The 24,226-nt window shown below is 49.4% G+C and overlaps 8 protein-coding genes across 15 annotated transcripts; 5 read left to right on the top strand and 3 right to left on the bottom strand.

Moving 5' to 3' along the window:
* Positions 1-1,633: 1,633 nt before the first annotated feature.
* On the top strand, positions 1,634-7,746 carry FOIG_02305 (uncharacterized protein). 6 transcript variants are annotated; one of them, XM_031199554.1, is made up of 7 exons: positions 1,634-2,073; positions 2,140-2,162; positions 2,222-2,232; positions 2,285-2,314; positions 2,376-2,456; positions 2,512-3,130; positions 3,181-7,746. In XM_031199554.1, the coding sequence occupies exons 1-7, from the start codon at positions 2,022-2,024 to the stop codon at positions 3,286-3,288; spliced, it is 924 nt and encodes a 307-aa protein (XP_031071591.1). In that variant the 5' UTR covers positions 1,634-2,021; the 3' UTR covers positions 3,289-7,746. The 6 variants fall into 6 exon arrangements, with proteins under 6 accessions (XP_031071591.1, XP_031071594.1, XP_031071593.1 ...); XM_031199557.1 differs by having other exon boundaries at positions 2,140-2,232; XM_031199556.1 differs by having other exon boundaries at positions 2,285-2,456; positions 3,181-3,647.
* On the bottom strand, positions 3,555-6,957 carry FOIG_02306 (uncharacterized protein; the record flags this gene model as incomplete). The annotated part of the gene is made up of 3 exons (XM_031199560.1): positions 3,555-5,197; positions 5,219-5,829; positions 5,887-6,957. 3 exons carry the CDS (start codon positions 6,955-6,957, stop codon positions 3,706-3,708), a joined length of 3,174 nt encoding a protein of 1,057 aa, XP_031071597.1. The 3' UTR covers positions 3,555-3,705.
* A 701-nt stretch (positions 7,747-8,447) lies between the features above and the next one.
* On the top strand, positions 8,448-11,987 carry FOIG_02304 (uncharacterized protein). 2 transcript variants are annotated; one of them, XM_031199552.1, is made up of 4 exons: positions 8,448-9,251; positions 9,314-9,383; positions 9,462-9,682; positions 9,733-11,987. In XM_031199552.1, the coding sequence occupies exons 1-4, from the start codon at positions 9,179-9,181 to the stop codon at positions 11,100-11,102; spliced, it is 1,734 nt and encodes a 577-aa protein (XP_031071589.1). In that variant the 5' UTR covers positions 8,448-9,178; the 3' UTR covers positions 11,103-11,987. The 2 variants fall into 2 exon arrangements, with proteins under 2 accessions (XP_031071589.1, XP_031071590.1); XM_031199553.1 differs by having other exon boundaries at positions 8,448-9,383.
* On the bottom strand, positions 9,773-12,873 carry FOIG_02303 (uncharacterized protein). Its single transcript, XM_031199551.1, has 2 exons — positions 12,337-12,873; positions 9,773-12,280 (listed from the first exon to the last, which is right to left on the bottom strand). The coding sequence occupies exons 1-2, from the start codon at positions 12,493-12,495 to the stop codon at positions 11,834-11,836; spliced, it is 606 nt and encodes a 201-aa protein (XP_031071588.1). The 5' UTR covers positions 12,496-12,873; the 3' UTR covers positions 9,773-11,833.
* A 643-nt stretch (positions 12,874-13,516) lies between these two features.
* Positions 13,517-19,964, top strand: FOIG_02302 (uncharacterized protein; the record flags this gene model as incomplete). 2 transcript variants are annotated; one of them, XM_031199550.1, is made up of 6 exons in its annotated part: positions 13,626-13,743; positions 13,844-14,401; positions 14,465-17,592; positions 17,701-17,931; positions 17,981-19,576; positions 19,633-19,963. In XM_031199550.1, the coding sequence occupies 6 exons, from the start codon at positions 13,626-13,628 to the stop codon at positions 19,741-19,743; spliced, it is 5,742 nt and encodes a 1,913-aa protein (XP_031071587.1). In that variant the 3' UTR covers positions 19,744-19,963. The 2 variants fall into 2 exon arrangements, with proteins under 2 accessions (XP_031071586.1, XP_031071587.1); XM_031199549.1 differs by having other exon boundaries at positions 13,517-13,743; positions 13,844-17,592; positions 19,633-19,964.
* Positions 19,965-20,062: 98 nt separating this feature from the next.
* On the top strand, positions 20,063-20,898 carry FOIG_02301 (uncharacterized protein). Its single transcript, XM_031199548.1, has one exon. It carries the CDS (start codon positions 20,088-20,090, stop codon positions 20,784-20,786), a length of 699 nt encoding a protein of 232 aa, XP_031071585.1. The 5' UTR covers positions 20,063-20,087; the 3' UTR covers positions 20,787-20,898.
* A 45-nt stretch (positions 20,899-20,943) lies between these two features.
* Positions 20,944-21,688, bottom strand: FOIG_02300 (uncharacterized protein; the record flags this gene model as incomplete). The annotated part of the gene is made up of 3 exons (XM_031199547.1): positions 20,944-21,227; positions 21,293-21,415; positions 21,478-21,688. The coding sequence occupies 3 exons, from the start codon at positions 21,686-21,688 to the stop codon at positions 20,944-20,946; spliced, it is 618 nt and encodes a 205-aa protein (XP_031071584.1).
* A 1,673-nt stretch (positions 21,689-23,361) lies between these two features.
* On the top strand, positions 23,362-23,969 carry FOIG_02299 (uncharacterized protein; the record flags this gene model as incomplete). The annotated part of the gene is made up of 3 exons (XM_031199546.1): positions 23,362-23,398; positions 23,450-23,530; positions 23,602-23,969. 3 exons carry the CDS (start codon positions 23,362-23,364, stop codon positions 23,967-23,969), a joined length of 486 nt encoding a protein of 161 aa, XP_031071583.1.
* Positions 23,970-24,226: the final 257 nt, after the last annotated feature.

The raw sequence follows: 24,226 nt of genomic DNA, 5'->3' as shown, positions 1-24,226 counted from the left end.
TGTACTGTTATCATAGCATTTTGGGATGATATCTTCTTATACAAAATCACAAACGTATTCCCTCTTTTCTGTCACCGTTGTATCGATGGAGAACCTACCCCGCCATCCAGAAACACCCTCCGTGAATTGCAGATTGACGTTGAACCAATAACGGTTCTCTTTTCCAAGGTGTGCAACTCTGAAGCTCTGAAACTTGGTCTTGCGCTTCACCACATGCTTTCAATTGGAGTTTCTCATTTGTCGCTTTCGAGATTTGTGGACGGCTAGATTCGGGCAAGTATCTGATTTCTGTGTCGTTGTCAAGGCATCATGAAAAAGATTCGAATCCGGTGGAATGCTCTTACATTGCTCAGAGGATTCACTCTTTACAAGACCGGATTCGTGAACCTTTTGGCTCACTCGTGAACGTGGATGAAGACCTACTCCCTGTTGGAAGTTAGAAGGACTAGGAATAGTAGAATGAACACTTAGTAATACGACAGGATTTCAATAATTTGCAATGTTCTTTTTACTCCTTAGAGGACTGCAGAGTATCTGTTTGTTAGGTTTCCAAAATATCTTGAGGTTAATCTAAGCTTAGTGTTTCTTCAGGTCAGTTAATCGAGTTTATCATGATTTATCCTAGACCTTTTCATCACTCAAGATCAAGGCAAGTTACAGTCTATTCATCACGGGCCAAGTTCGCGGTCCACTCGGCCGACGGGATGGAGACTACGGTCGCCCGTGCACGGGGATCAACATCGCGGGGAGATGTCAAGGTCCGTGGATTAGCGTGTTCTCCGAATCATATGTATTCTCCTGGAGGTGTTACCTATGTAATTCAAGATCACTTGATGGCAATCCGGGTCTGGTACGGAGTACCTCAAGTTGGGTCTTTGAAGTATATGTTCCAACCGTACCTATGATTGGCAAGCTTCCGCGAGACTTCACGTACTTTGGGATACCAGAACATGTTGGTCAACGTCTCCGAATACTTTCCTTATTGGATTTAGATCCATCATCTTGTTTATAGTGATATAATTGACATATGTACGTGGTCACTTATAAGGCCATGCCTCACTTTCATGAGATACCCACATCATAAGCGCTGCGGTTTATGAAGAAGCTTCACCTAACCTTCTCTGAAGGTTCTGTCAAGTGTTCTCCAGCATATGTATGAAGCTTCAGCAATTGACACCCTGGCTCCCGTGGAGCTGCGTCTGCATTATTGCGGACTCTTGTTACAACAGAGCCTATCATAGAGTATGTAGTGAGGACAAGGGGTCCTCAACACCGTTGCCGATGCCAACCCCTTCATGTTCAGGTACAAGCGGCTCAAAGGTAAATAGTCGGGTACGGGCTCCAAGAGCTTCAGGGCTAGCGGCAGACATCGGGCATCCGGGTATTTTATTATCAATAGTTTGACTACATTCATAAGATAGGTAGGAAACTCATGATGGTTTGGGATTATGTGCAAATATCAGTATGCTTGACACTATTCGCAAGACATTAATAAACTGCCAAGAATATACTACAGACTTGCCTAAAACAGCAATCACAAAAAGAGCATCGCATCGTCGGAGAAGAATCGGAGACGTTAGGGCCTCATGGATCGGTTGCTTGCCGTCTCACCGAGCATCAATGGACCCCTCCCCCGGGTCTCATCTCACTGTCGCTTGCTATAATCTCCACAATCCCACGGATACAAGGCGCTTGTTTAGAACAAAAGGCTCCGTCCATTCGGCATCGACCTAATTCTCGCCGTCTGTCACAGTGGAGGTTATTAGTGAGGTTACGGAATCTTATCACTTAACCATAGCGCGATAAGATCCATACTCGTCCTACAAAGACGCACCACCAAAGAAATTCCCTCCACTCCCCGGCCCGGTCTTCGCTCGGAGGTCGCCATCTTCCCTTCCGTTGACTACCTCAGCTTAGCTTTCTCTCTTTCTTGTCAACTTGCGACAACTCTCCGCTCAACCTCTTCTTTTGTTCTTCTGGTCTTCCTTCATCTTTATTCGGTCGCCTGTACAGTCGTCACAATGTCCAACCCTAACGACAAGCCCCTCCCCTTCATCTACCAGTTCGCCGCAGGTACCCAGTTCAACTCATTCAACTCTACCATTCTCCAGATCCAATGGCTAACGTTTGATATTTTAGGCGCCATTGCCGGCGTCTCGGAGGTATGCTCGCGCCAGTTCGACTCGTTTGAGGGCCATTACTAATTTTGTGCTGGCTGTAGATTCTGGTGATGTATGACAGCATCTGTTGCGTGCTCGAGACATTTTAGCTAACCCAGCCACAGGTACCCTCTTGACGTTGTCAAGACCCGAGTGTATGACGAACCATGCGTGCGCGTTTCGAAATAATAGCCCAATTGCTGACTTGATGACCAGCCAATTGCAAACTGGTTCCGGTGCTACCGCTGAGTACAATGGCATGCTTGACTGTTTCCGCAAGATCATCAAGCAGGAGGGGTACGGTATCTGCTCTCGCGATTCTGTTGCGCCCACAACTAACGACATGCGCCAGTTTCTCACGACTCTACCGCGGTATTTCCGCTCCCATCCTCATGGAGGCTCCCAAGCGTGCTACCAAGTTCGCTGCCAACGATGAATGGGGCAAGGTTTACCGAAAGATGTTTGGCGTCGACAAGATGAACCAGCAGCTCTCCATCCTCACCGGTGCCTCTGCTGGTGCTACCGAGGCTTTCGTCGTCGTTCCCTTCGAGCTCGTCAAGATTCGTCTTCAGGACAAGGCTTCCGCTGGAAAGTACAACGGCATGGTCGATTGTGTCGTCAAGACTGTCAAGAACGAGGGTCCTCTTACTCTTTACCAGGGTCTTGAGAGTACTATGTGGCGTCACATCCTCTGGAACGCTGGTTACTTCGGCTGCATTTTCCAAGTCCGACAACTTCTCCCCAAGGCTGAGACCAAGAGGGCTCAGATCACCAACGATCTCATCTCTGGTGCCATTGGTGGCACCATCGGAACTGTTCTCAACACTCCCCTGGACGTTGTCAAGAGTCGAATTCAGAACACCCCCAAGGTCCCCGGTCAGGTTCCCAAGTACAACTGGGCCTTCCCCGCCGTAGGAACCGTTTTCAAGGAGGAGGGTTTCGGTGCTCTCTACAAGGGTTTCTTGCCCAAGGTGAGTCGTCATCCCGAAAGTGGAAGGATGGTCAACTAACAAGTATTCAGGTTCTCCGTTTGGGTCCCGGAGGTGGTATCCTCCTGGTCGTGTTCACAACTGTTATGGATACCTTCCGCAGCTGGCACTACCCTGCCACTGCGGAGCTCAAGAACTAAGTCATGAAATGAGCATGAGGTTAAAAGAACACTAAAAAGAGATACCAGGCCGCATTATGCAGCGATTAGATAAGTTGCGGACGACATGCATCAATTCAAGTTGTGATATTCGCACCCTTACCCTGTAGAAGTTGGTCGCACATGGTTATATAGACATTGCAAGCCGTGTTTTGGGGCAATTTGGGGGTATTTATTAGCAATTATCTGTGAGGGAAAACTATCCTCTCAATATGAGATACGCATAGCGTCAATCTGAGTACCTATCTTGCGTCTTGATTCCCGAATATGTCTCTTCCTCTCGCCCGGACCCTGAACTTAATTCCGCTGCTAAAGCATCTCAATTTCAATGACCTCTCCCATTTCAAAAGCAAATAATTCCCGAATTCCGTGCTTCCTATAGCCCACAAATAGCAAAATTTAAGCCAGGACAAACTCCTCCTCAAGATCCTCCCTCATGGCCATCATTTCAGCACCGTCGCCGTCACCATCACCATCAGGAAGGCGTGGCCGCTTGGGAAAACTTCCCAAGAGCCGGAAGCCTTGATCCTCATCCTCATCGTCACCATCGTTCTCGTCATCGTCATCCACGCTGATAAAACTCCATTCTCGCTTGATTCCTGAAGAACAGCTGCTAGAGCTCGAGCGTGAGGATGGGGCTGGAGAAGAGAATGACACCCCCATATGTTCAGTGAGGTCAATGGGCGATGAGCGATCTCCTGCTTGGGGGTTCAGAGCCTCATAGGGGGTAGGGCTCACAAACAAGCTACTGTCCGCGCGGGTCTCCCTCAACGGCGTTATTCCATCCTGGTTAGCGAGAGCTGGAGGAGTTGCCCTGGGAGGAGATGGCGATTCAACCTTGGTGATGAACTCAGGTTGATGTTCCCGTGGGGGACTTCGAACGAAGAGAGAAGTGGACCGGTCTCTTCCATACTGCGGTCCATTGTCGTCCTCGTCATCGCTCATTAAGTCGATTATTTGCCCATTATCTGACCATACCTCTTCCTTCTGCTCTTGTTCGGAGTCGGAATCAGATTGATCATCAGATAATATATCGGACAATTCTGCTGCCACCTCATCGAGATCGGCCGGGCTCTCATCTCGCTCACAACCATGACCATCTGCAGCAAGATGTTGATAGTTGAAGTGTGCATCTGCGGCGCCGTCACCGCCGCCATCATCGTCATCATCGTCATCACCGTCACTACCGTCATCATCATCGTCGTCAGTGTCGCCCCCCATCTCTTCATCAGAATCTCCGCCGCCGGCATCGCCATCAGATTCATTCTCGGAGCCGTCAGCCTGCTCCAGAGCGGCCTGGAGCTGGGGGTACATATCAGGAGGAGGTGACAAGAGACCCATTCGCTGAGGCCCCGGGTTGAGGAATCCCTCAAGCTGCGCAGCGAGTTGGACGGAAGGCTGGACGTTCAACAAGGGAGCCAAGTACCGAAGCTGGGAGAAGTGTTCGTCATATACAGACTTGTCCCTGCGTACAGACTCATTGATATCACGGACAAAGGTCCAGTCACGAACTGGCATCTTCATGCCATCATCTCGCCACATGTCGTAGTCGAAGAATGTTATCTCCCGGACTCCACGAAGGCAGTATAGATAATCGGCACCCTGCAACGTGCGCAACGCACGAAAGCGGCGGAAGTTTGGCTGAGATGCTGTCTTCTGCGCAAGGAACTCCACGATTTGTGGCGGCTCGTGTTTTCGCCGCATATATTGCTTGGAGGATTCGGGCAGATGGATAGCAACCGTCTTTAGTCGACAGGCTTCGGGCAGATAGGCCAGATCATGAGTCCGACGAGATGTGTACTTGCCCTTCTGGTCAATCCTGTACGTGAGCTTCTGTGAGCCCATCCACAACAGCTCGATGTGCTGCAAATGCTGGAGCTTGCATCCGATTCTGTTCGCAAAGCGACCCTACTCGCCAATAGAAGAGAAAGCGAATTTGTTTGCTCCATAGAACAGGCTTGAGCCTATCAAGTGCCATTCCTTGCTAACCATAAGAGGAGCAAGGAGTTCCTGAGGGTGAATTGTCCCGAACGTGAGGGAAATCTTCTCTCGCCCAATATGGAAACGATGGAGCAGCGAGACTTTATTGTTACAATTCCGATCCACACGTTTTGGCTCGAAGAAAGGGTCCAATCGAGAGATAGCGTGAACAACCTCATCATCAAAAACCAGAACATACTGAAGGGCCTTGATCATAATGAAATGTCGGTCTTTGGGAAAAAGAAGGTCGAGAGCGGATGGGCCCATATCTTGTTCTTCGTCCTGTGCGCATTCGCGTCGGTAATATGGCTGCGGAGTGCAGCCTCCACGCTCACTCTCACTCTCATCTATGATAGCGCTCTGTTCCTGTTCCACGGTCGGGGCACACAGGATAAGATGAGGATGTGTCTTGGGTGGTGTACGTTTTCCGAATGCCCAAGACATGTTCTCCTCCTGGCAGGAGAGCTTGTAGATATCTCCCCAGTTGTTGTAGTCAGGATGACGACCGCGTCTGATCCAATGCGTGTATGCCTTTGGCCACAGCTATTGACTGTTAGCAATTTTGAAGATAGAGTCTTGTTCTTAATGGTAAGTACGTACACGTTCGGTCTTTCGGGGCTTCGCTGGTCCGCGTCGCCATACGCGAAGATACATCTTGATATCTGGCGGCAGTTGGTCTCTCATGTCCTGATGCAGAGATGCCTCCATATCCTCGACCCTTAGAGGAACAGGGTCGGGGAAATCATCCAATTCTTCTTCGGGCAAAAGGCTTCGCAGAGCCTCATTTTCCTCAACGAGTCTCTCATTCTCCTGAATGTTTGCTTCATTGGCGGCGTAGAACTCTCTCACTGCTTCTTTGAGTACTGTCACCAGGTGGCTTAGGCTTCTGACCTGGCGATTTAGGCCGGTGACCCGGTTTCTGTTGACTCTCTTGCACTCTCTTAATTCGTTTCTCTTAAAGAGGAATCGGTTTCGGTAATCTGCGAATCTGCGAGCAAGACTGTACCAAGGGGGCTGGCATGTGTCGAGACACTCGGCATTCCATTCTGGCCATTCGACACTTTCTTCTGCCAGGACCTGAAGTACATCAGCGTTGGGATTTTTGTGCCCATGTTCTTCATTCCCTTCCTCATCATCGTCATTGATGGGATCATCGTCGGCATCTTCGTCATCTGACTCTTCTTCATCGTCAGAACTGTCATCACCGGAATCATCACCATCAGGGCTTCCTCCGTTCGAAGCCCCTGGGTTGGGTTGGGTTGCCTGACTCTGATTGTCGTCGTCGTCATGATGATTGTCGCTATCTTCTGACCCGTCGGACTCGCTACCCGGGTCATCAGATGATGGTGGGGATGGAGGTCCTCTGTGTCCACCGTCATCGCCATCACCATTCCTGATGTCATCGTCATCGTCATCGAAAAACAGACTTCCTTCGACTTCGGGAGTGTGTTGGTCGCCGTCACTGCTTGCCTCTTCGTTATCGACGTCCATAGGGCCACCAGGCCGATATATGATGTGGGAGATTGGCTCCCCATGGGAGTCTAGCCCAAGGGAGATCTCCTCTCGGTCAGGAGCATCGTTGAAATGCCCATCAATGTCTGGATGATAATTATCACCTCCTGTGAGGTCAATAAACTCCGCATCGGAGTCACTGGAGCTCCCGTCTGACATGTTGATGAGGGGTGAACTGCAGGACAGAATAAGAGAGGATATTGTATGGATGTAACTTGAGGGTAGGGGAGAAAGGGAACTGAAGGTTGTGATGAAGAAGGAAGAGATGAAGACAAGGATTGAAGGAGGAAGAGCAGTCTTTTATAGACAAGACTACAAGGGAGTATGAATCACGGAAGCTTCAGAGGAAATACCGAGTCTTAGAAGAGGTTAGGAGAGGGAAGCTTGAGAAGTTGAAGTGCATTGTTGAAGTTACGGCGTGGCAGAAGTGAGAAGTTGAAATTGTGGATGAAGGAGAGAAGGAGATCTTGAAATTTTTATATGAAGGTCAAGAGAGAAAGGAAGGAAGAAACGCAATAAGGAATTAAAAGGAAAAGAGAAGTGAGAGGGAGTTTTGTGGTCGGGAGAGGCAGAGGCGTTGAGGTGCCGTTCAGATGATAGAGGTGGAATTGAAAGGGGGCTAACTTGTGATCCTCCGTGTAAGTCGGCAAATTCGAAGAGACGAAAGCCAAGCCAAAGCTCTGCGCAACGGACGAAAAAGGGACGCTCACGACGAAATCAGATACCCCAATGCCGCACACTTCATTGCAGCAACTAATATACTTAACCGAAACTCGCTGCTGCTAATTCGACACTTCTTACAAATTCGGCAAGTCAGGGAAATATCATTACTTTTCACCCAGCATGTCTTTGAAAAGACTGATTAAATAGTATCTCATTTTGGGTATCAACTGATTCGACTCAAGGTCTATTCAATACATAGCGTATACCAAAGTGATTATAACCTGCCATCACCTTTCATCAACTAATTGGATGTCACAAGCAGAACAGACATACCCTGACAGAATGATAGACATCGATAAAGTCCCAACGTTTCTCTTACAGTACTGCGTGCCTCTATTACTGTAGTCTATGCGAACAACTTCGACAGGGTAAGGAAGTAAGAATTCAACATCACAACTTGAATTGATGCGGCGCCGAGATGAGAGAAGGATGGCCGGTCTTGTAGAGTTTTGGAAGACTTGTATCAAATCTGGAAGAGTTTATACAGGTTCAAGAAGTAATTTATATTTCCTTTTTACTATTTTGTATGTTTTTCTTTTTTTACCAGCGTTTATATAAGCAGCATGATGATAATCCTAAAACCGCCGCATTTCTTCTGTTCCACACCAACTGCGGCTAGGGTCCCTCGGGAGCGTGACGTATGTGTTTCCTATTGGGGCCAGCGGGTGTAAAAGACGCTCTGACACCCTGTGTAAGCCAAATTTCAGCCACAGTTGACGAAGGTTATTGGAGTGTTGAAGAGTCCTCAACAGAAGAACAAATGGGGGAATAATACCTCAAAATGGAATAAAAAGGAAGATTCAAAGTATACACACGCAAAGTTCTGACAGCATCAACTCAAATACGCACACGCAAACCCCAAGAACCCCGCAAATCTTGGCACTGCTTGTATAGGCTCATCTGAGCTGGTGAGTGAAAATGGATACGTAATCAGCTTGCAGAGCCACAATGTGCCAGGCCATGCCCGTCCATTAGGCCTTGGTTCCATGCTCGCCGCTCCCAATCCGCATGAGAGCGCCAATTCATTCATCATCCTGCACTCACTCTTTTCCCTCTACAGCTCTGCGAGTCGCGCAAAGAGCAGTGCAATTTTGTCCCTCTAACCGCTACTGTGCTCTACTCCTAAACGGCAGAATCAGAATTCTCCTCAATTTTGAATTCGCCGCCTCCCAAACTTTGTCACTTCGCCTCCCTCCTACTACTCGCTCCTCATCTTATAACGTCGTGTCCGATCGGTCTCCCCGACCTCTTGAAATCCAGACCTAATCACCCCACGATTGTGTTCTCCAACCACCCTCCACAGACGATCCTCCTCTCGATCGCCAAATTTCAGACAAACGGCGACTGATTCTTGTTCTTCTGGCTGAGACTTGTCGCAAAGGCTACGCAATTATCAGAGCGGATATCTCGTGATCCTCGGACCTTGCTCAACCCCCTCAAACCCCCCTCCCTGCACTACTTCCGTGGACTCCGTCTCACTGGCGCGTGTCGGATTTGTGTCGCAGAGGTTGTCGCTTGTAAAGCTTGATCAGGCCAATCCTTTTTCCGAGCTTCATCGAATCACACGGGGAAATCCTACCTCGGCCGATCCATTGGCGCTCACAACGCATCCAGTTCACCAAAGAAATTATACAGTCAACATCACAAATCGCCCATCATGTCGAAGGTAATGCGAAGTGTCAAAAATGTGACCAAGGGTTACTCTAGCGCCCAGGTCAAGGTCCGAGAAGGTCAGAACTCCCTGCGTTCTCGATTGCGTCGCTGGAACCTCGCCGCTGACAGTGACATGTAGCTACCAGTAATGACCCATGGGGCCCGACCGGCACTCAAATGAGCGAGATTGCTCAAATGACATACAACACGTATGTAATACCCTCCCTGCGCATTGCTCAACTACCTTGTGTGTGATGGGAAGTACTGACTTGGCATGACGCGATTAGATCCACCGAGTTCTACGAGATTATGGACATGATCGATAAGCGTCTCAACGACAAGGGAAAGAATTGGCGTCACGTACTTAAAGCCCTCAAGGTTCTGGATTATTGTCTTCATGAGGGTTCAGAACTTGTCGTTACATGGGCTCGACAGAGTATTTATATTATCAAGACTCTGCGAGAGTTCCAATATGTTGACGAAGACGGTCGCGATGTCGGACAAAATGGTCAGTATTTGTATATATGCCGTTTAAAGCTGCCACTAATACCCAGCTAGTCCGAGTTGCTGCTAAGGAGTTAACTTCACTCATTTTGGACGAAGAGAGACTGCGGGCCGAGCGAAGCGACCGAAGATCCTGGAAGTCGCGCGTTACTGGCCTTGAGGAATTTGCTCCTCAGCATGCTGAGCCTGTGAACCACGGAACCCGGCGACAGCAGCCGAGACGACAAATGAACGAAGAGGAAGACGCCGAGTACCGTCTAGCTCTGGAGGCAAGCAAGTATCAGGAGGAGGAAGACAGGAAGAAGCGCGAAAGCCGACAGAACGGACCAGATGACGATGACGATTTGGCGAAAGCAATCAAGCTTAGTGAGGAAGAGGAAGAACGAAGGCGCAGGGAACTCGAGAACAGCAACGCTGCCTCTCTTTTCGACGACGATCCTACTCCTCAGCAGCAAACCAGCCAGCCACAGTACACTGGCTTCAACCAAGGATACCAGCAAGGGAACCCCGTTGACTTCTTTGCCAACCCTATCGAGCAGAACCAACCTCAGCCTACTGGCTACATGAACAACGCCTATACTGGATTCCAGCAGACCCAACCCACTGGATTCCAGCCAAACTACAACACCGGTTTCAACGGCCAGCAGACAGGCGTGGGCTTCGATCCCTATGGTCAGCAACAACAGCAAAACCAGCAAGGTTTCCAACCCCAGCCCACAGGCTTCAATCCTTACCTGCAACAACAACAGCAGCAGCCCCAGCAGCAGTCGTTCTCATCACCTGCTTCTCCTGAACCTACTCTCCAGCCTGGTAGCAACAACCCCTGGGCAACCAACAATAGTCAGCAGCAATTGCAACCAACTCCCACCGGTTCCAACAACCCCTTCGCCCAGTTCAGCCGCCCCCAGTCCGCCCGACCAAACCCTATTTCGTCCCTAGGAGCGCTTCCTGAACAGAAGAGCCTCAACTCATTTGGCAGCCAGCCTCAGACTCAGCCCCAGCTCCAGCAGCAGAACAGCTTCCCACTGCAATCGCAAAATAGTTTCCCTCAGTCGCAACCTTCATTCGCCGCTCCTCAAAAGGAGATGAACGAGCACGAGACACGACTCAACACTCTGCTTGCGAGCGGTGACGGCATGGACACCTTTGGCAACACAGGCAACCTTCGTATTCCCGCCCAGCACACAGCCCCTGGCACGTTCGTCAACAGTGCCGGTGCAGGAGTTGCCCGCATCAACGCCGAGGCTACTGGCAACAACCCCTTCCTTCGACAGCAGTTCACGGGTATGCCCACAGTCAACTATGGCGCTCAGATGCCTGCTGCGACTGGGCCTGCTGGCATGAATGGACAGACGAACAACCCCTTCGCCCATCAGCAGGCACCACAGCAACAACAGCAGAACCACGACTTGATCCAGTTCTAAGTTGAGTTCCTAAATCGAAATTTACGCTCTTATATCAGTGACCAGCTAGTTGTGTGATGGTTTGATTGATTACCCTTGACTTTTCTTTGTTGTATGTTCATCTTCATATCCCGGCCTGAACCCGATTCCCGTTTTTTGCGCAGGCGAAGGATGGTATTCCCCTGTTCTCGGTACATTTTTATGGTATTGGACCATTGTTGAGTCTGATATTTGGGTGGCTTAGTTGTGATGGGAGAATGGGAAAGCTTTTGTGATGGATTCTGGGATTTTAGACAGCGCGCCTGGCGCATTCGAAAAAAAAACAATTCTTAGATGTTATTGAAATCTACCCATTGAATCCGTTGTAGCCATATTACGCCATTCCCCTTTTCTCTTTTAATACTTAATGCGCCCAGCAGCTAACAAATGTACCCAAATCGCTTGAAAGGTCGCTGTCTGAATCATTCTTTGTCTGACTGTGGCTTGACTCGGCTGGCCAAGCCTCGCGTATTCGGGACAACTCTGTGCTCGCGAGGACGATTCTGAGACAGCCATGTGCCTCGATCTGTTGCAACAAGCACCTTATCGGCTCAAGATAGAGATTCAATGTTGCAAGCCCACATATCGACCTCGAAGCGCGACATGGTGGATAATATGCGAACCCCAAGCGATGCCACTTGCACCGAACTTTTTCACTGTCATGTTCTGGCACGGCTGGTATTGTGCCATTCTTTGAACTCCTGTGGTTGGACTTAACCAGCCTCCTCCATCATCTGTATGAATTCTTCCAAGTTTACACCGCCTTTGCCCTCGTGATCCAGATGCTCAATCATGCTCTGAATTTCCTCGTCTGTCATGGTCCTCTCTTCCTTGATATCGGAAGCTAGCCGTCGCATGTCCTCAAAGGAAATAACACCATCTCCGTCGTAATCAAACATGTTGAACACTTTTGTTGCTTCTTGTCTGGGGTCGCGGTTGGCGAGTAACTTGGCAGCGCATAATCGGAATTGGTCGAGGTAAACATAGAGGCGGTTGACAGGACAGTTGTGAGGATCTTGCCATTCGGGAGGGACAGAGCCGTATGACTGTAGTTCTCTGAAGTAATCAGGCTTGGACATATCAAAGCCTAGCGCTGCTAGCGAGTGTCTGAATTCGTAACTGTTGAGCCATCCCTTCTTCTTCATGTCCATCAAATCAAACTGGCAGAAGTAACTGTGAGCGGAGAGTTTCTCAAGGCGGCTCGGACCCAACCTACAACTTCATCAATATGTTCGCGGTCCTCCTCCGGAATCGTACTATAGTCCTCATTTGAGGACACTTGAGGAGCAACTGGCTGCCTCGACTGCGGAGGAAGTCCCGAGCCGCCTAACGAGCGCCCTTGAAAGGCAGTACGTGGCGTTGCATGAGAATTCATTGTTTTGATTTCTCAATGTGGCTGGGAGAGAGCGGCAATCGAGCAAGCAAGGCGGTGGATGCAATGGCGCCAAATAACGGGTGAAATAACGAAATTTGAGGATAGTTGTGATCGCAGAGGTTGACAATAGTAAAGGTACCTGATGCGACAGGGCGAAGATGTTGGAGGAGCGTGGCGCAAGGTTGTGTTGTGTATTCAAAGAGCTGAAGGAGATGGATGCTTAAGAGGTAGGTTGTTTGACGCGACCATTGACGCGGTGGTAGAAAAAATTAGTGTACCTTGTTGCAGCAAATTGGCAATGGCTACATGGGTTATGGTTAGGGTCTCAACATACAACAATTAGATTTATATTAGTTTGAAATTGAAGTCTCTTGTCATCTGTATACCTTAGATGTCTGAACACTAATAAATCTGTATTGGGTCTTTCATCTCCAGGCTCAAGATTTTCTGGTCTGGCTGGGCAGCTCATTGTTTGTCATTGCTGTGGATGGCTCAGGTGGGTCCGAACTTACAGTCATTGTGGTTCAGACGTAGAACAAGGCAAAAGCTATTGGATAATACCTTTTGGATCGTGATCAAAGCCTAACCTCGGGAGAAATTGTAAAGTGTTACCTATAGTTCAGCTCGAGGATGCATTTGTAAACAATTGATTAGAAAGCACCCGCCTGAATATGTACAAATCAGCTGTTCAATATCAGAAATGATTGAGGCAGTGAAGCAAATTACCAAGTCAAGATGTCATTTGTTTTCTAGGCTCCCAGGCGCGCGCAGAGCTGGCCAACCAAACGCGGTTTTGGCTGACGTTGAGTCTGCCTTGGTACCTTTGAAGCAGGTAGATTTTAGGCCTACCGCAGGCATCAGTGACTCAACCAGTAGGTAGCTCTGGCGCAAAACCTGATTGGCTGTTCAAGCTCAAGAACCAATCAAGCTACAAAATTCTTGTCTGAGGCAGCAACGCACTGGGGCCTAGGTGCGACAGACCTTAAGCTACTAAAGCCACTGAGGTACCTCACCCTAGCTCAATCAACTTCTCTTCTCCACATGCACGCTCATACGCGTGCTCGCCCTGAAAAATCGCAGGAGCGCAGACTGACATCCACTCCTTAACTACTTCATCATCGGCGACCATCATGTCTTTCGGCGGCGGCTTCGGCGGCTTTGGCCAAAACAACAACACTTCTGGTGGCCTCTTTGGAGCCGGAAATAATAATAATAATACCACCACAGGCGGCTTTGGCTCAACATCCGGTACGCAAATTTTACTTCATCGCATCGCTGTCATCTACCATTGAGAGAGGAATCCAGTGCGCGAAGCTCTATCGACATCGAAATACTAACAGCATCTTAGGCGGCTTTGGATCGACAAATACTGCTGGCGGCTTTGGAGCTAAACCTGCATTCGGTTCTACCCCTACCAACACAGGAGGTGGCCTCTTCGGCTCCTCGACCGCCAACAACAACACCAGCACTGGCACAGGGTTTGGAGGGTTTGGAAGCAACACAAACAACACCACATCAGCGTTCGGTAGCAACACAGGAGGTGGTATGTTTGGAGGCAACACTGCCAACAAGACTGGCTTTGGCACCACAGCCAACACCGGCGGATCGCTCTTCGGAGGAGGCAACAACACCACCACCACCGCGACGACGGGCTTCGGCTCTGGATTCGGCTCTGGCACAGGATTTGGCGCCTCAAGCACCAATACCCTTGGCGGCGCTGCGGGCGACCCTCCTGGCACTGCAGTTGCGGCCTTCCAAGCATGGAGCGAGAAGGAAGCCAACAGTACCTCGACCAACTCTTACCAAAACATTCTTTTCCAAGACCCTTACAAGAAGTGGTCGGCTGACGAACTTCGACTTGCCGATTACGTTCAAGGAAGACGACATGGCAATGCTACTGGTGGTGGTGCGTTTGGCGTGAGCTCAGGTTTTGGCGGAGGGTTTGGAACTAACACAAATACCACCGCAGCTTCAGGCTTTGGGGCGAACACGACGGCCAACACTGGTGGTGGTCTTTTCGGATCCAACACGAACAACAACACTTCAACACCCAGCACTGGCTTTGGCTCGACTGGTTTTGGAGCAACCAACAACAACACCGCCAGCGGAGGCTTGTTTGGCAGCACTGCGAACAAACCTGCTGGAGGCCTATTCGGCAGCACCACCACGCAGGCGAACCAGACTGGCGGCGGTCTTTTTGGAGGAGGAAACACCAACACTACAGGTGGCTTTGGTAGCACGAACACCACCGGAACTGGCTTCGGTCAGACGAACACGAATACCGGTGGTGGACTGTTCGGAGCCGCTCAGAACAAGCCTGCCGGTACCGGGTTCAGCTTCGGAAACACGAATACCAGCACTACGGGTGGATTTGGAGCCAGCACCACAAACAACGCGTTTGGCGCAAACAACAACACTGCAAACAGCGGCGGTGGCCTCTTCGGCGGCAACAACACTCAAGCTGCCGGCACCGGTGGTGGCCTCTTTGGACAGAACAACAACCAGACACAGCAAAACACCGGTGGTGGCCTCTTTGGCCAGAGCAACCAAACACAACAGTCGGGCGGATTGTTTGGCGGCAACAACCAACAGAAGCCTGCTGGTACTGGCTTATTCGGCAACACAAACACTGGCACAACTGGCACTAGTGGTGGCCTATTTGGCAACAATCAACAGCAGACGAACACGACTGGCTTTGGTGCCGCCAACAACAATGCTACTGGTGGTCTGTTCGGTAGCAAGCCTGCCCCAACTGGTGGCCTTTTCGGAAACAGTACCACAGCTCAAACGAACACAGCTGGAACTGGCTTCGGCGGCGGTTTGGCCTCAAATACTCAGATGAACCAAAATACCGGCGGCCTCTTTGGTGCTGCCAATAACCAGCAGCAAAAGCCCAGTCTGTTCGGTGGCAGCACCAACAATGCTGGAAGCAGTCTCTTTGGCGGCCAAAACAACCAGAACGCTGGATCTTCTCTGTTCGGCGGCAGCACAAACCAGCAACAGCAACAGAATGGAGCTTCAATCCTGGGTAACAGCCAGTCCGTCAACGCCCCTCAGGGTCTAACTGCCAACCTCAACGACGTTTCGGCATTCGGTTCTCCTGGTCTGTTTGCTGGTCTCGGTGGGAACGAAGTCCAGAATCCAGGACCCCTGGCTACTCCATTGAGTGGTGGTTCAAAGCCAAGAAGAAGCTCGATTCTGCCTATGTATAAGCTGGCTCCGGCTTCTGCTTCTCGATATGCTACTCCCCAAAAGCGAGGCTTCGGCTTTTCCTACAGCAACTACGGAACCCCCTCGGGTAGCCCCGCCAGTAGCATTTCCAGCACACCTGGAAACCTCGGTCACAGTTTGTTAGGCTCTAGCCGATCTGGAAATCTCAGTAAAAGCCTGTCGACCAACAACCTGCGCCGCAGCTTCAACACCGAAGACAGTATTCTTGCCCCCGGAGCTTTCTCTAATGGATCTCAGCCCAGGTGGTATGGAAGCACTGGCTCCAAGAAGCTCGTTATCAACAGAGACATCAGGAGTGATCTCTTTTCCACACCGCAGAAGGACAGAGCCACAGATGCCGGAACTGGTTCCCGAAAGCTCTCCAAGCGTGTCAGTTTTGACACAAGCAACGTTGACATGGATGACAGCACACCTGTTCGTGGTGCCCTTCCTGCTGCTAGCGATGTTGACAGCCCAGCCAACGACGAGACCCCCCGTCAGACCCGCACAGCCAATGGCTCGAACGGTTCGACGGGCTCCAAGACTCCTGAAATGGAGGAAGTTAAGGGCAACGAGCTGGCTATCGTTCATGAGGAGGACAACACTGCCACTCCCGAGGCTTCATCTAACAGTACCGCTGATAATGCTCCCGGACAATACTGGATGTCACCTCCCTTGGAGGATCTTGAAAAGTTGAACCGCATGCAGCGCCAAAAGGTTGATGGCTTTACTGTCGGTCGTGACAACGTTGGCTACGTTTCTTTCAAGGTCCCTGTGGACATCAGCAACATTGATCTGGCTGATATCTGTGGTAACCTTATTGTGCTTGAGCCTCGATCTGCTACAGTCTACCCGGTATCAGCCAAGAAACCGCCGGTCGGCAAGGGCCTCAACGTTCCGGCCAGGATTGCTCTCGAGCAGTCATGGCCTCGCGGTGGTAAGCGTATCGCCAATGACCCTAAACGATTTAACAAGCACGTTGAGCGTCTCAAGCGAATCGAGAACACAACTTTTGAGAGCTACGACAAGGAGACTGGTGTCTGGGTCTTCTCAGTAGAGCACTTCACCACTTATGGCCTTGACGACGATGATTCCGACGACGAGGAGATGACGCAGAACGAGCCAGCCGCCCCCCAGGAGGTGGCTCTCGATGCTTCCATCAACTCCGTCAACTCCCCCATGGAAGATGACACATTCGAGTTTCGAAGACATCGAGGTCTTCCCGGTGGTTTCGACGATGAAGCTCAAGCCCTACAACCCCAGGTCTCTGGTGAGCAGTCTTTTTTAGGGGTTAGCTCCGCGGATTCCGCACCCAACGATGTCAGGCTGTCCCTCGAGGAGGAATATGCCGATGATATGGGTGATGAATATGACGTGTCCGAGGATGAAGACATGGCGAGGTCTTCTCTCGAACCGCATCTGGCCGCGGAGCTCGACGACAACTCGTCCGAGGGTGTTCCGGAAGCCGTGAAGGCGACTCCTGGAGGCATCCTCAGAGCTAGAATGCGAGCTGTTAAGGACTCTGCTGGTCCTGTGCAGCTGGAGGTTGCTGATGGGGACGATTGGATGGAGATGTTGAGAAAGACTGTCAGCCCAGTCAAGCGAGACCGACAGCTTTTGAGAGAGCTGAATGACTCTCCCTCAAGGCAGACGGGTCTACTGATCGACCTTGACAAGAGTGGATCAGACACTTTACGGAAATCATCCATTTGGAGGAAGAGTATTGCAAAGAACGATAGGTTGGACAATTTCGCGGCAAGCACCATTGGCATGGATAAAGGCCGTGGGTTTGCGACTAGCATCGACCTCATGAACTCATTGTTTGAGAAGCCCAAGCCAGCGCCCCAGAAACTTCAAGCCTCAGTCTCTGGCAAAGGCTTTCCCAAGGTCGGTTCCCTAGTTGTTACCTGAGTGGCCCCAGAATGTAATTCCTGGAGGTTTATGTATCTATTGACTTATAGTATATGAATTGATGCTAAAATTGATTTTGATTAGTGGCCCTACGAGCGACAAGACAAGACAATGACTTTGGACCGTTACGAAAAGACTTTCCACGACGCTGGCCGACCTACCTGGGGTCCTGACGAGACACTTGTTGTTCCTCGACCACTGGCTTCAGAAGGCAGCCGACGATCTCTCACCCATAATACCGACCTTGTTTCTTTTCAACGTTGTTCGATTCAGACTGAAAAGCAAGAGCTCCGCCTAGCCTCATTCGCAATGGAGGTTAGTTATTGAGCATCGACCTCCAGACATATGCTGACTCGTCATGTAGCAATCCAAGCGATACCTGGGCAACCAGGATAAGCTCACTGAAATCCGAATTGTTGATGATGTTCCTTTTGCCTCCCTCAACGTTACTCACTTGCAGGATGTCTTCCACCATCAGGACATGAACGATCCCGCAAGCATGCAGGAGAAGCACGTCTGGGAGTTGGCCAGTATCCTTTTCGACTCGGTCAACGACAATAGTCAACCGGAGCACCTTCTCCGCAGGAACAAGCTGTCGCATTTCTGGTCTCTTCTTGTAGACTCGGCCTCGGCTACGACTATCGGCCTGGCAGGATCGAGCGAAGAGAAGGCTGTTGCGTGTCTAGCTGGCCATCGGATCATCGATGCTTGTAAGCACCTTCTTGACGGAAAGAATTTCCGCCTGGCCACCTTGGTGCCTCTTATTGGCACTAGTGATGCTGCCAAGAAAGACATGCGAGAACAGCTCAAGGCATGGCACGATTCAAAGATGCTCTCGGAATTTTCAGAATCGATCCGTACCATCTACGAGCTCCTTTCGGGTAATGCATGTGTCTGCGAAGGTATGAAGGGAGTGCCTGTCGAGGACCGCCTAGACTCGTTTGTTATTTCGAAAAAGTTTGGACTCGACTGGAAGCAGGCCTTTGGTCTCCGACTGTGGTACTCGATCGCTCAGCAGGACGACCTAGCAGCTGCAGTGCATAGCTTCAAGAATGACATCGACCAGGAGAAGGAGTACCTTCCGTTGCCTTGGTATATTGATCAGGGTATCAAGCCCTTGTGGGATGATGTCGACTCCGATCGCCGGCAAGATCTTCTCTGGGGTCTTTTACAGTTGTACGCCAATGACAGCACCGACCTGGAGGCTGTGTTGCGCCCTGAAAACTCGCAGCTCTCTCCACTCGACATGCGGCTGACTTGGCAACTCGGCCTTGCCCTTGCATCTAGTGGCAAGGTTTCTTTCGGCCAGGATGGCGCTGAAAAGGCCGACGCCGCTACTCTTGCTTTTGCCTCGCAACTTGCAAGCGCCGGTGAATGGCTCGAGGCAGTGTTCGTTTTGCTGCATCTGAGCAAGCCCCTCGCCCGCAAGATAGCTATCCAGGAACATCTTGCCCGACATGCTGGCTTCATCGGCGATGAAAACTCTTCCGCTTTCCAGGTACTCACCGAAAAGTTCCAAATCCCTTCGTTGTGGATCTGGGAGGCCCTGGCTCTGTACATGCGCAGTGTTAAGAAGGATGCGTACTCAGAAGTGCAATGCCTCCTGCGCGCCGGCTCTTTTGTGGAAGCTCACCGTGTTCTTGTTAAGGAGGTTGCACCGCTAGCTATTGTTGAACGCGACTACGCGGACCTCTCTGCTCTTCTCTCTCAGTTTGAAGGCCGACAAGAGCTCATCTCGGACTGGCCGCTTGGAGGAGAGATCTACAATTTCTTCCTTCAGCTCATTCAGCATCGCGCGAGGCATGAGACTGCACCGCAGGCAGTTTTGGAGAAGCTTCTTGCAGGCCTGCACGCGATGGACAAGGAAACAGGAGATTCTGGAGTCCTGCGGTACGCTGCCGTGTCAGACATGGCAGATGAGACTGCCAAGGAGATTGTTAAGGCCAGCAAGAAGAGACAGGTATGTTCTAGCAGATGGATTACAAGGTTGGAACAGTTACTAACTATACATTTCAGGATATGGAGTTAAGGTCTAGGATTCTCAACCTGCCTTTGACACAAGATCGTCTGTTGGCTTACTCAGTGGACTTGAGCATGGACCGATACCGAGAAGTTATGTCTCACTAGGAGATGGACGTGGACGTGAACAGTATAGGATTGATGCCATATTGGAGTGGTTATACGATAGTCTAGTAATGCAGGTGGACGTACTAAAAAGGAGCAAGCGTGTCTTGAGGGCGTGAGAGTAGGGCGGGCATTCATTCATGGTCTCATGAGATCGACTTGTAGAAATAGTCTAGATAGTTGCATGGAGCATTGGTAATTAGGAAACAATTGCGTTTTGGGACCTCTTGTGCTGACTGTGATGTACTCCTAAAGTTGTAGCTTTACTGCGGCAGACCTACCTTAGATTTATACGTGGGGTCAGTGGATCGTCAACCTCATTGGAAGTTTTGGCCACTGCAAAGCTGATGGTGAATTCAAATCATTTAGATGCCATCTTGCACCAAGTATTTGCAGGCTTCGTCATGTCTAAACCAAAGAATTGGCCAGATGGCTTCCCGTATCTCAAGGCACCTCTTCATGACAAGAGTCTAACTCCAACGCACATACAAGCTCTCAAAAACAAACCCTCTGCTCCAGGCGGCATTCCAATCATCCCATCGCCGGCGACAACAACACCGTGCAATCTGGTCAAAATCCAGCCCATTTCTGAGCCGTCACACCCAGCAAACGGTCAAAGTGGTCTCTTCGCAGCTCAGAATCTTGCGCCTGGTAGCTTCATTCTCGCGTATCTCGGCCGAGTGCACTCAGGCTCGGCATCCTCAACAGAGAGCGACTACGATTTATGGCTGGACCGAGAGCTTGACGCAGCTGTTGATGCAGCGAATGAAGGAAACGAGGGGCGCTTCGTGAACGACTTTAGAGGCGTGGGGGAGAGAGCGAATGCGGAGTTCAGGACTGTTTGGTGCGAGCGATGGGGAGAGCTTTGTGTGGGAGTTTGGGTGCTTGGAGGTGGGAAGAAGAAGAAGGGAGTAGGGATCAAGAAGGGGGAGGAGATTCTTGTCAGCTACGGTAAAGGATTTTGGGGAGAGAGGAAAGCCGAGGAATATGAGCATGGTTATGAGGGAGACAATGGGGAGGGAGTTGGTAGTGAAGTCGCATCATGATGTGCACTTGGAGATGGAGATAGTTTCAGTTATTGTGTTTTGACGTCTTATCACCAACATCTTACTCAATTTCCATAAATGCAACAATAAAAATATCCTTTGGATCCTTAGGTACTTGTCCTCTTTACCCTCGACTGTCGGTTCGACAACTACCAGTTTACAACTTGGAAGACCATTCGTTAACCTCCATGTCTGCTTCATCTGAGATGAAGGTAAGGAGGGTATTATTCATCAGAGAGTGGCTGGCCATGAGTGCACATAACAAAGTCAAGACTTGGACGCCATAGGCAATACTCAAAAGGTCTACAGAACCGTCTATGTTGTCCAGCAGCATGATCTTGGCAGTCGCTAGAATGAAGGTGCCGATGCAGCCGAGCGCAGACAGAATGAGGAAGATGAAATGTACCTGAGCTTTTCTGTAGCACTTGTACATGTTCTGGCCTAAAGACAGTATCAGTCAGCACTGAGTAGTAGAGCGTTGGGGAGAAGCAGAATTGTTAATTTACCAAGTCCATTGTCGTCCCCAGGAGGAGGCATGCAGGCCTTGACTTTTGAAAGGCTCTTGGCCACAATGAAGATGATTGCGATGGATAGAAGGAGAGCGAAAACGGCGACCCCAGCGAAGGTGACTGTAACGTCAAGTTAGATTAGATCAGATTGAGACGGTTCTCGAGAGGGGTTAAGAACAGACTCATTACAAAAGAGTATTCATGGTCTAGAATACTCTGAACATGTTCTCTGAGTGTTGCTGTTTCTGTTGCAGCGGCAGTTGGTCTAGATGCTGCTCTGTATGCTGCCTTGGCCGCTGCTCTGGCCATTTTTGGGAAGCCAAAGGCAGCAGAGTCAGGCCTCATAAGGTCATCGGCATCTAACAAAGCGTTGAAGTTGCCATCTCCAGACATGATGATGGTGGTGGTGATGATAGACTTGGGTAGACTTGGGTAGACTTGGGTAGACTTGGGTAGACTTGGGTAGACTTGGGTAGACTTGGGTAGACTTGGGTAGACTTGGGTTGATAATTTCAGGGTCGAGGATCGAGGAAAGAGAAGAGTATGGTGATAATAAAAGGAAGAAGGAAAACAGAAGAACAGGAAGAGGAACAACGTATTTATTCTCTTCAGCTTGAAGTTTAATGCACAAAGTCAGGCGTGCGTGTTGCACGCATGAGTTGTACACCAATCACATAGATACTCATGTTGTTCTTATGGGCTTGTCGTGAGATCCAAGTAGAAATGAAAAATTCTATCTCAGTTGGAGCAAATAGAAACTCATTCTGGTTGCTTCTTGGAGTGTAATATCATAACATGCCAAGGTTTAGATTCTTCGAATTGACCCTATCACTGAGCTTTTGGTTCTGGTTAAACTTTGGTGATGAATACTTTTATATGATAATTAGGTACAAGAGACTTGCACAAGAGTCTGTTTTGAAATTCTATATAGACTTGATAAAGGGTTCTTCCCTTCTTCTGCATCTTGCTTTCTCGGTTTCAAGATGCTCTATGTAAAGCATCACAATATGCGAATGCAGCCAAAGAGGAAAGACGATTCACACTCTGTTCTTAAAATACAAGTACATTGATTCTTTGACCCCTCAGATTGTGAAATCAAAAGCTCAATATCTACCAGCCTTAGGCAGCCTTATCCAGCGAATCTATATTTACTTTTGGGCAAACTCTACATGAGTGTACGATTTGACTCGTACCTGGTTGAGCACTCGCTTCATTATGCTCTTTCGCCTCGCATCTGGCTGCTTGTTGGCACCGTGAAGAATTCCTCGCCATATCTGTAACCTGTGTGTTATTTACAGTGATTACTAAGGTCTTTCTCTCATTTCCAGTATATTATCCCGGATGGTGCTATGCAATAACGGCGCTCAAGGCCTTGGAGAGTATCCTTGGCTATCTCTCTTTGGGATTGAACTATCCATGAATATTACGCTGTCTCTCGCGTCAAACCACCTTCCATTTATTCAAGAAATATTTTCCACGCCGATTGGAGAGACTTTGTAGAACTTTGAATGGTTTAGATGCGGTCAACAGAGCGATGAGAGAGACAATAACCAAAAGGTAGCTTTCCTATCATTTTGTTTCTGAGACTGAAATGAAGCATATGTACACTATAATGGTCTGAAAGTATTCACGGTGTTCATGATGATCTTCTCAAGCTTAGACACGGTTCATTGGGTCTACTTCGCTGAGTCTATTGTCACCACCTGACACTTGAAGACGTGTCCTTCTCTGAGACGAGCCTTTTGATGAATTGAAGGTAATTCACTGATAGTATCTCTTCCATTGGTGACAACCTCGCTCACGATTGGTAGAGAGCGTCTTCTTGATATCGCGCACAAACTATAAACATGAGAGGCCAATAGACTTTTGGTCTGTATGTGCAGCTGTATCGATGCATTTTCTTGCGAGGTTTATGATAAAAACAAATAAATATGTTTAATATGAGGATCTTTTTCTCTTGTGCTCTCTTCAAATTCCTTTCTCCTTCCTGTCAGACATCTTAACACTACAGCTCAATATTTACCGCCAGACTCCAACACGAGTAATCATCCGTAATAGCCGCCAACATGTCTCCAACGGGAGACAAACAACGCCTTTCCATGTGTTAGTATTTTGAACTGGGTGGTAATTTGTAACTTATACTGACTCTTCTAGGTTATGGCTATGTTTTAGTAGCCATGGCTCAGTTATCCCTGGTCATCGTCGCATCTGTCCTCCACAAGGACATAACGCCATGTAAGAAATACTCATTGATGTACCGAGTATTTGTACTTGTATGACTGACTCTTTCGTCTGAGATACAACAGCCGCGTATAAGAGCTACCAAAGAGCAACACGTATCACCAGCGGAATGGCCTTTCTCCTCATGGCAGTCCAAGTCTACCTCTCCGTCATCGTCACCCTCCTCGACGGCCCCAAGGTTGTCATTTTGTGGTTTCTTATCGCCCAACTAGTATCTACGGTGTACTTTTGCTATATCCCCTTCAAGTACCTCAAAGGTGTCGCACCGCCCATGGAAGATGAATGGCTCCTGGCTGATCAGGATGACTTGGAGCTGCAGCTTCTCTCGGACAAGATGGACCCGTCATCCCTGAATGGACAAAGCAGGGTTGCAGACTATAAAACGATGGAACTTGTACGGTTGTCTGGGCCTGGGGATGCTTGTCGTGTGTAAGACGTTGTCACTGAACTGAGAATGGCGGGAGGGTCTCTCGAGAATGTAGATCAACCTCTCTCAACGGGCTCCAAGGTGAGCTTGGTCATCGTTTAGCGAGATAGATGTCCAGGTTACCTGGAAGATGAGGTATACTATGTAACCTTGACTCTTGGTTTATCGCTTGTAGAGTTCTGAGCGTCTACTAAGTACATAGATACAACGCAATAGTTGCAGACTGGTCTAAAAGAACTAATGTCACTGTCATATGCTTCTAT

The sequence above is a fragment of the Fusarium odoratissimum genome, assembly GCF_000260195.1.
Source record: "Fusarium odoratissimum NRRL 54006 unplaced genomic scaffold supercont1.2, whole genome shotgun sequence".
Taxonomy (NCBI): Eukaryota; Fungi; Ascomycota; class Sordariomycetes; order Hypocreales; family Nectriaceae; genus Fusarium; species Fusarium odoratissimum.
The sequence above is the reverse complement of the archived record's forward strand: the minus strand, read 5'-3'. Positions and strand labels throughout refer to the sequence as shown.

Coding starts and splice junctions, on each gene's coding strand:
- FOIG_02305 (XM_031199554.1), top strand. CDS start 2,022: ATGTCCAACCCTAACGACAAGCCCCTCCCCTTCATCTACCAGTTCGCC. Junction 2,315..2,375: donor GACGTTGTCAAGACCCGAGT/GTATGACGAACC, acceptor CTTGATGACCAG/CCAATTGCAAACTGGTTCCG. Junction 3,131..3,180: donor ACAAGGGTTTCTTGCCCAAG/GTGAGTCGTCAT, acceptor ACAAGTATTCAG/GTTCTCCGTTTGGGTCCCGG.
- FOIG_02304 (XM_031199552.1), top strand. CDS start 9,179: ATGTCGAAGGTAATGCGAAGTGTCAAAAATGTGACCAAGGGTTACTCT. Junction 9,252..9,313: donor CCAGGTCAAGGTCCGAGAAG/GTCAGAACTCCC, acceptor AGTGACATGTAG/CTACCAGTAATGACCCATGG. Junction 9,384..9,461: donor GCTCAAATGACATACAACAC/GTATGTAATACC, acceptor TGACGCGATTAG/ATCCACCGAGTTCTACGAGA.
- FOIG_02303 (XM_031199551.1), bottom strand. CDS start 12,495: ATGAATTCTCATGCAACGCCACGTACTGCCTTTCAAGGGCGCTCGTTA. Junction 12,281..12,336: donor GCGAACATATTGATGAAGTT/GTAGGTTGGGTC, acceptor TACTTCTGCCAG/TTTGATTTGATGGACATGAA.
- FOIG_02301 (XM_031199548.1), top strand. CDS start 20,088: ATGGTGAATTCAAATCATTTAGATGCCATCTTGCACCAAGTATTTGCA.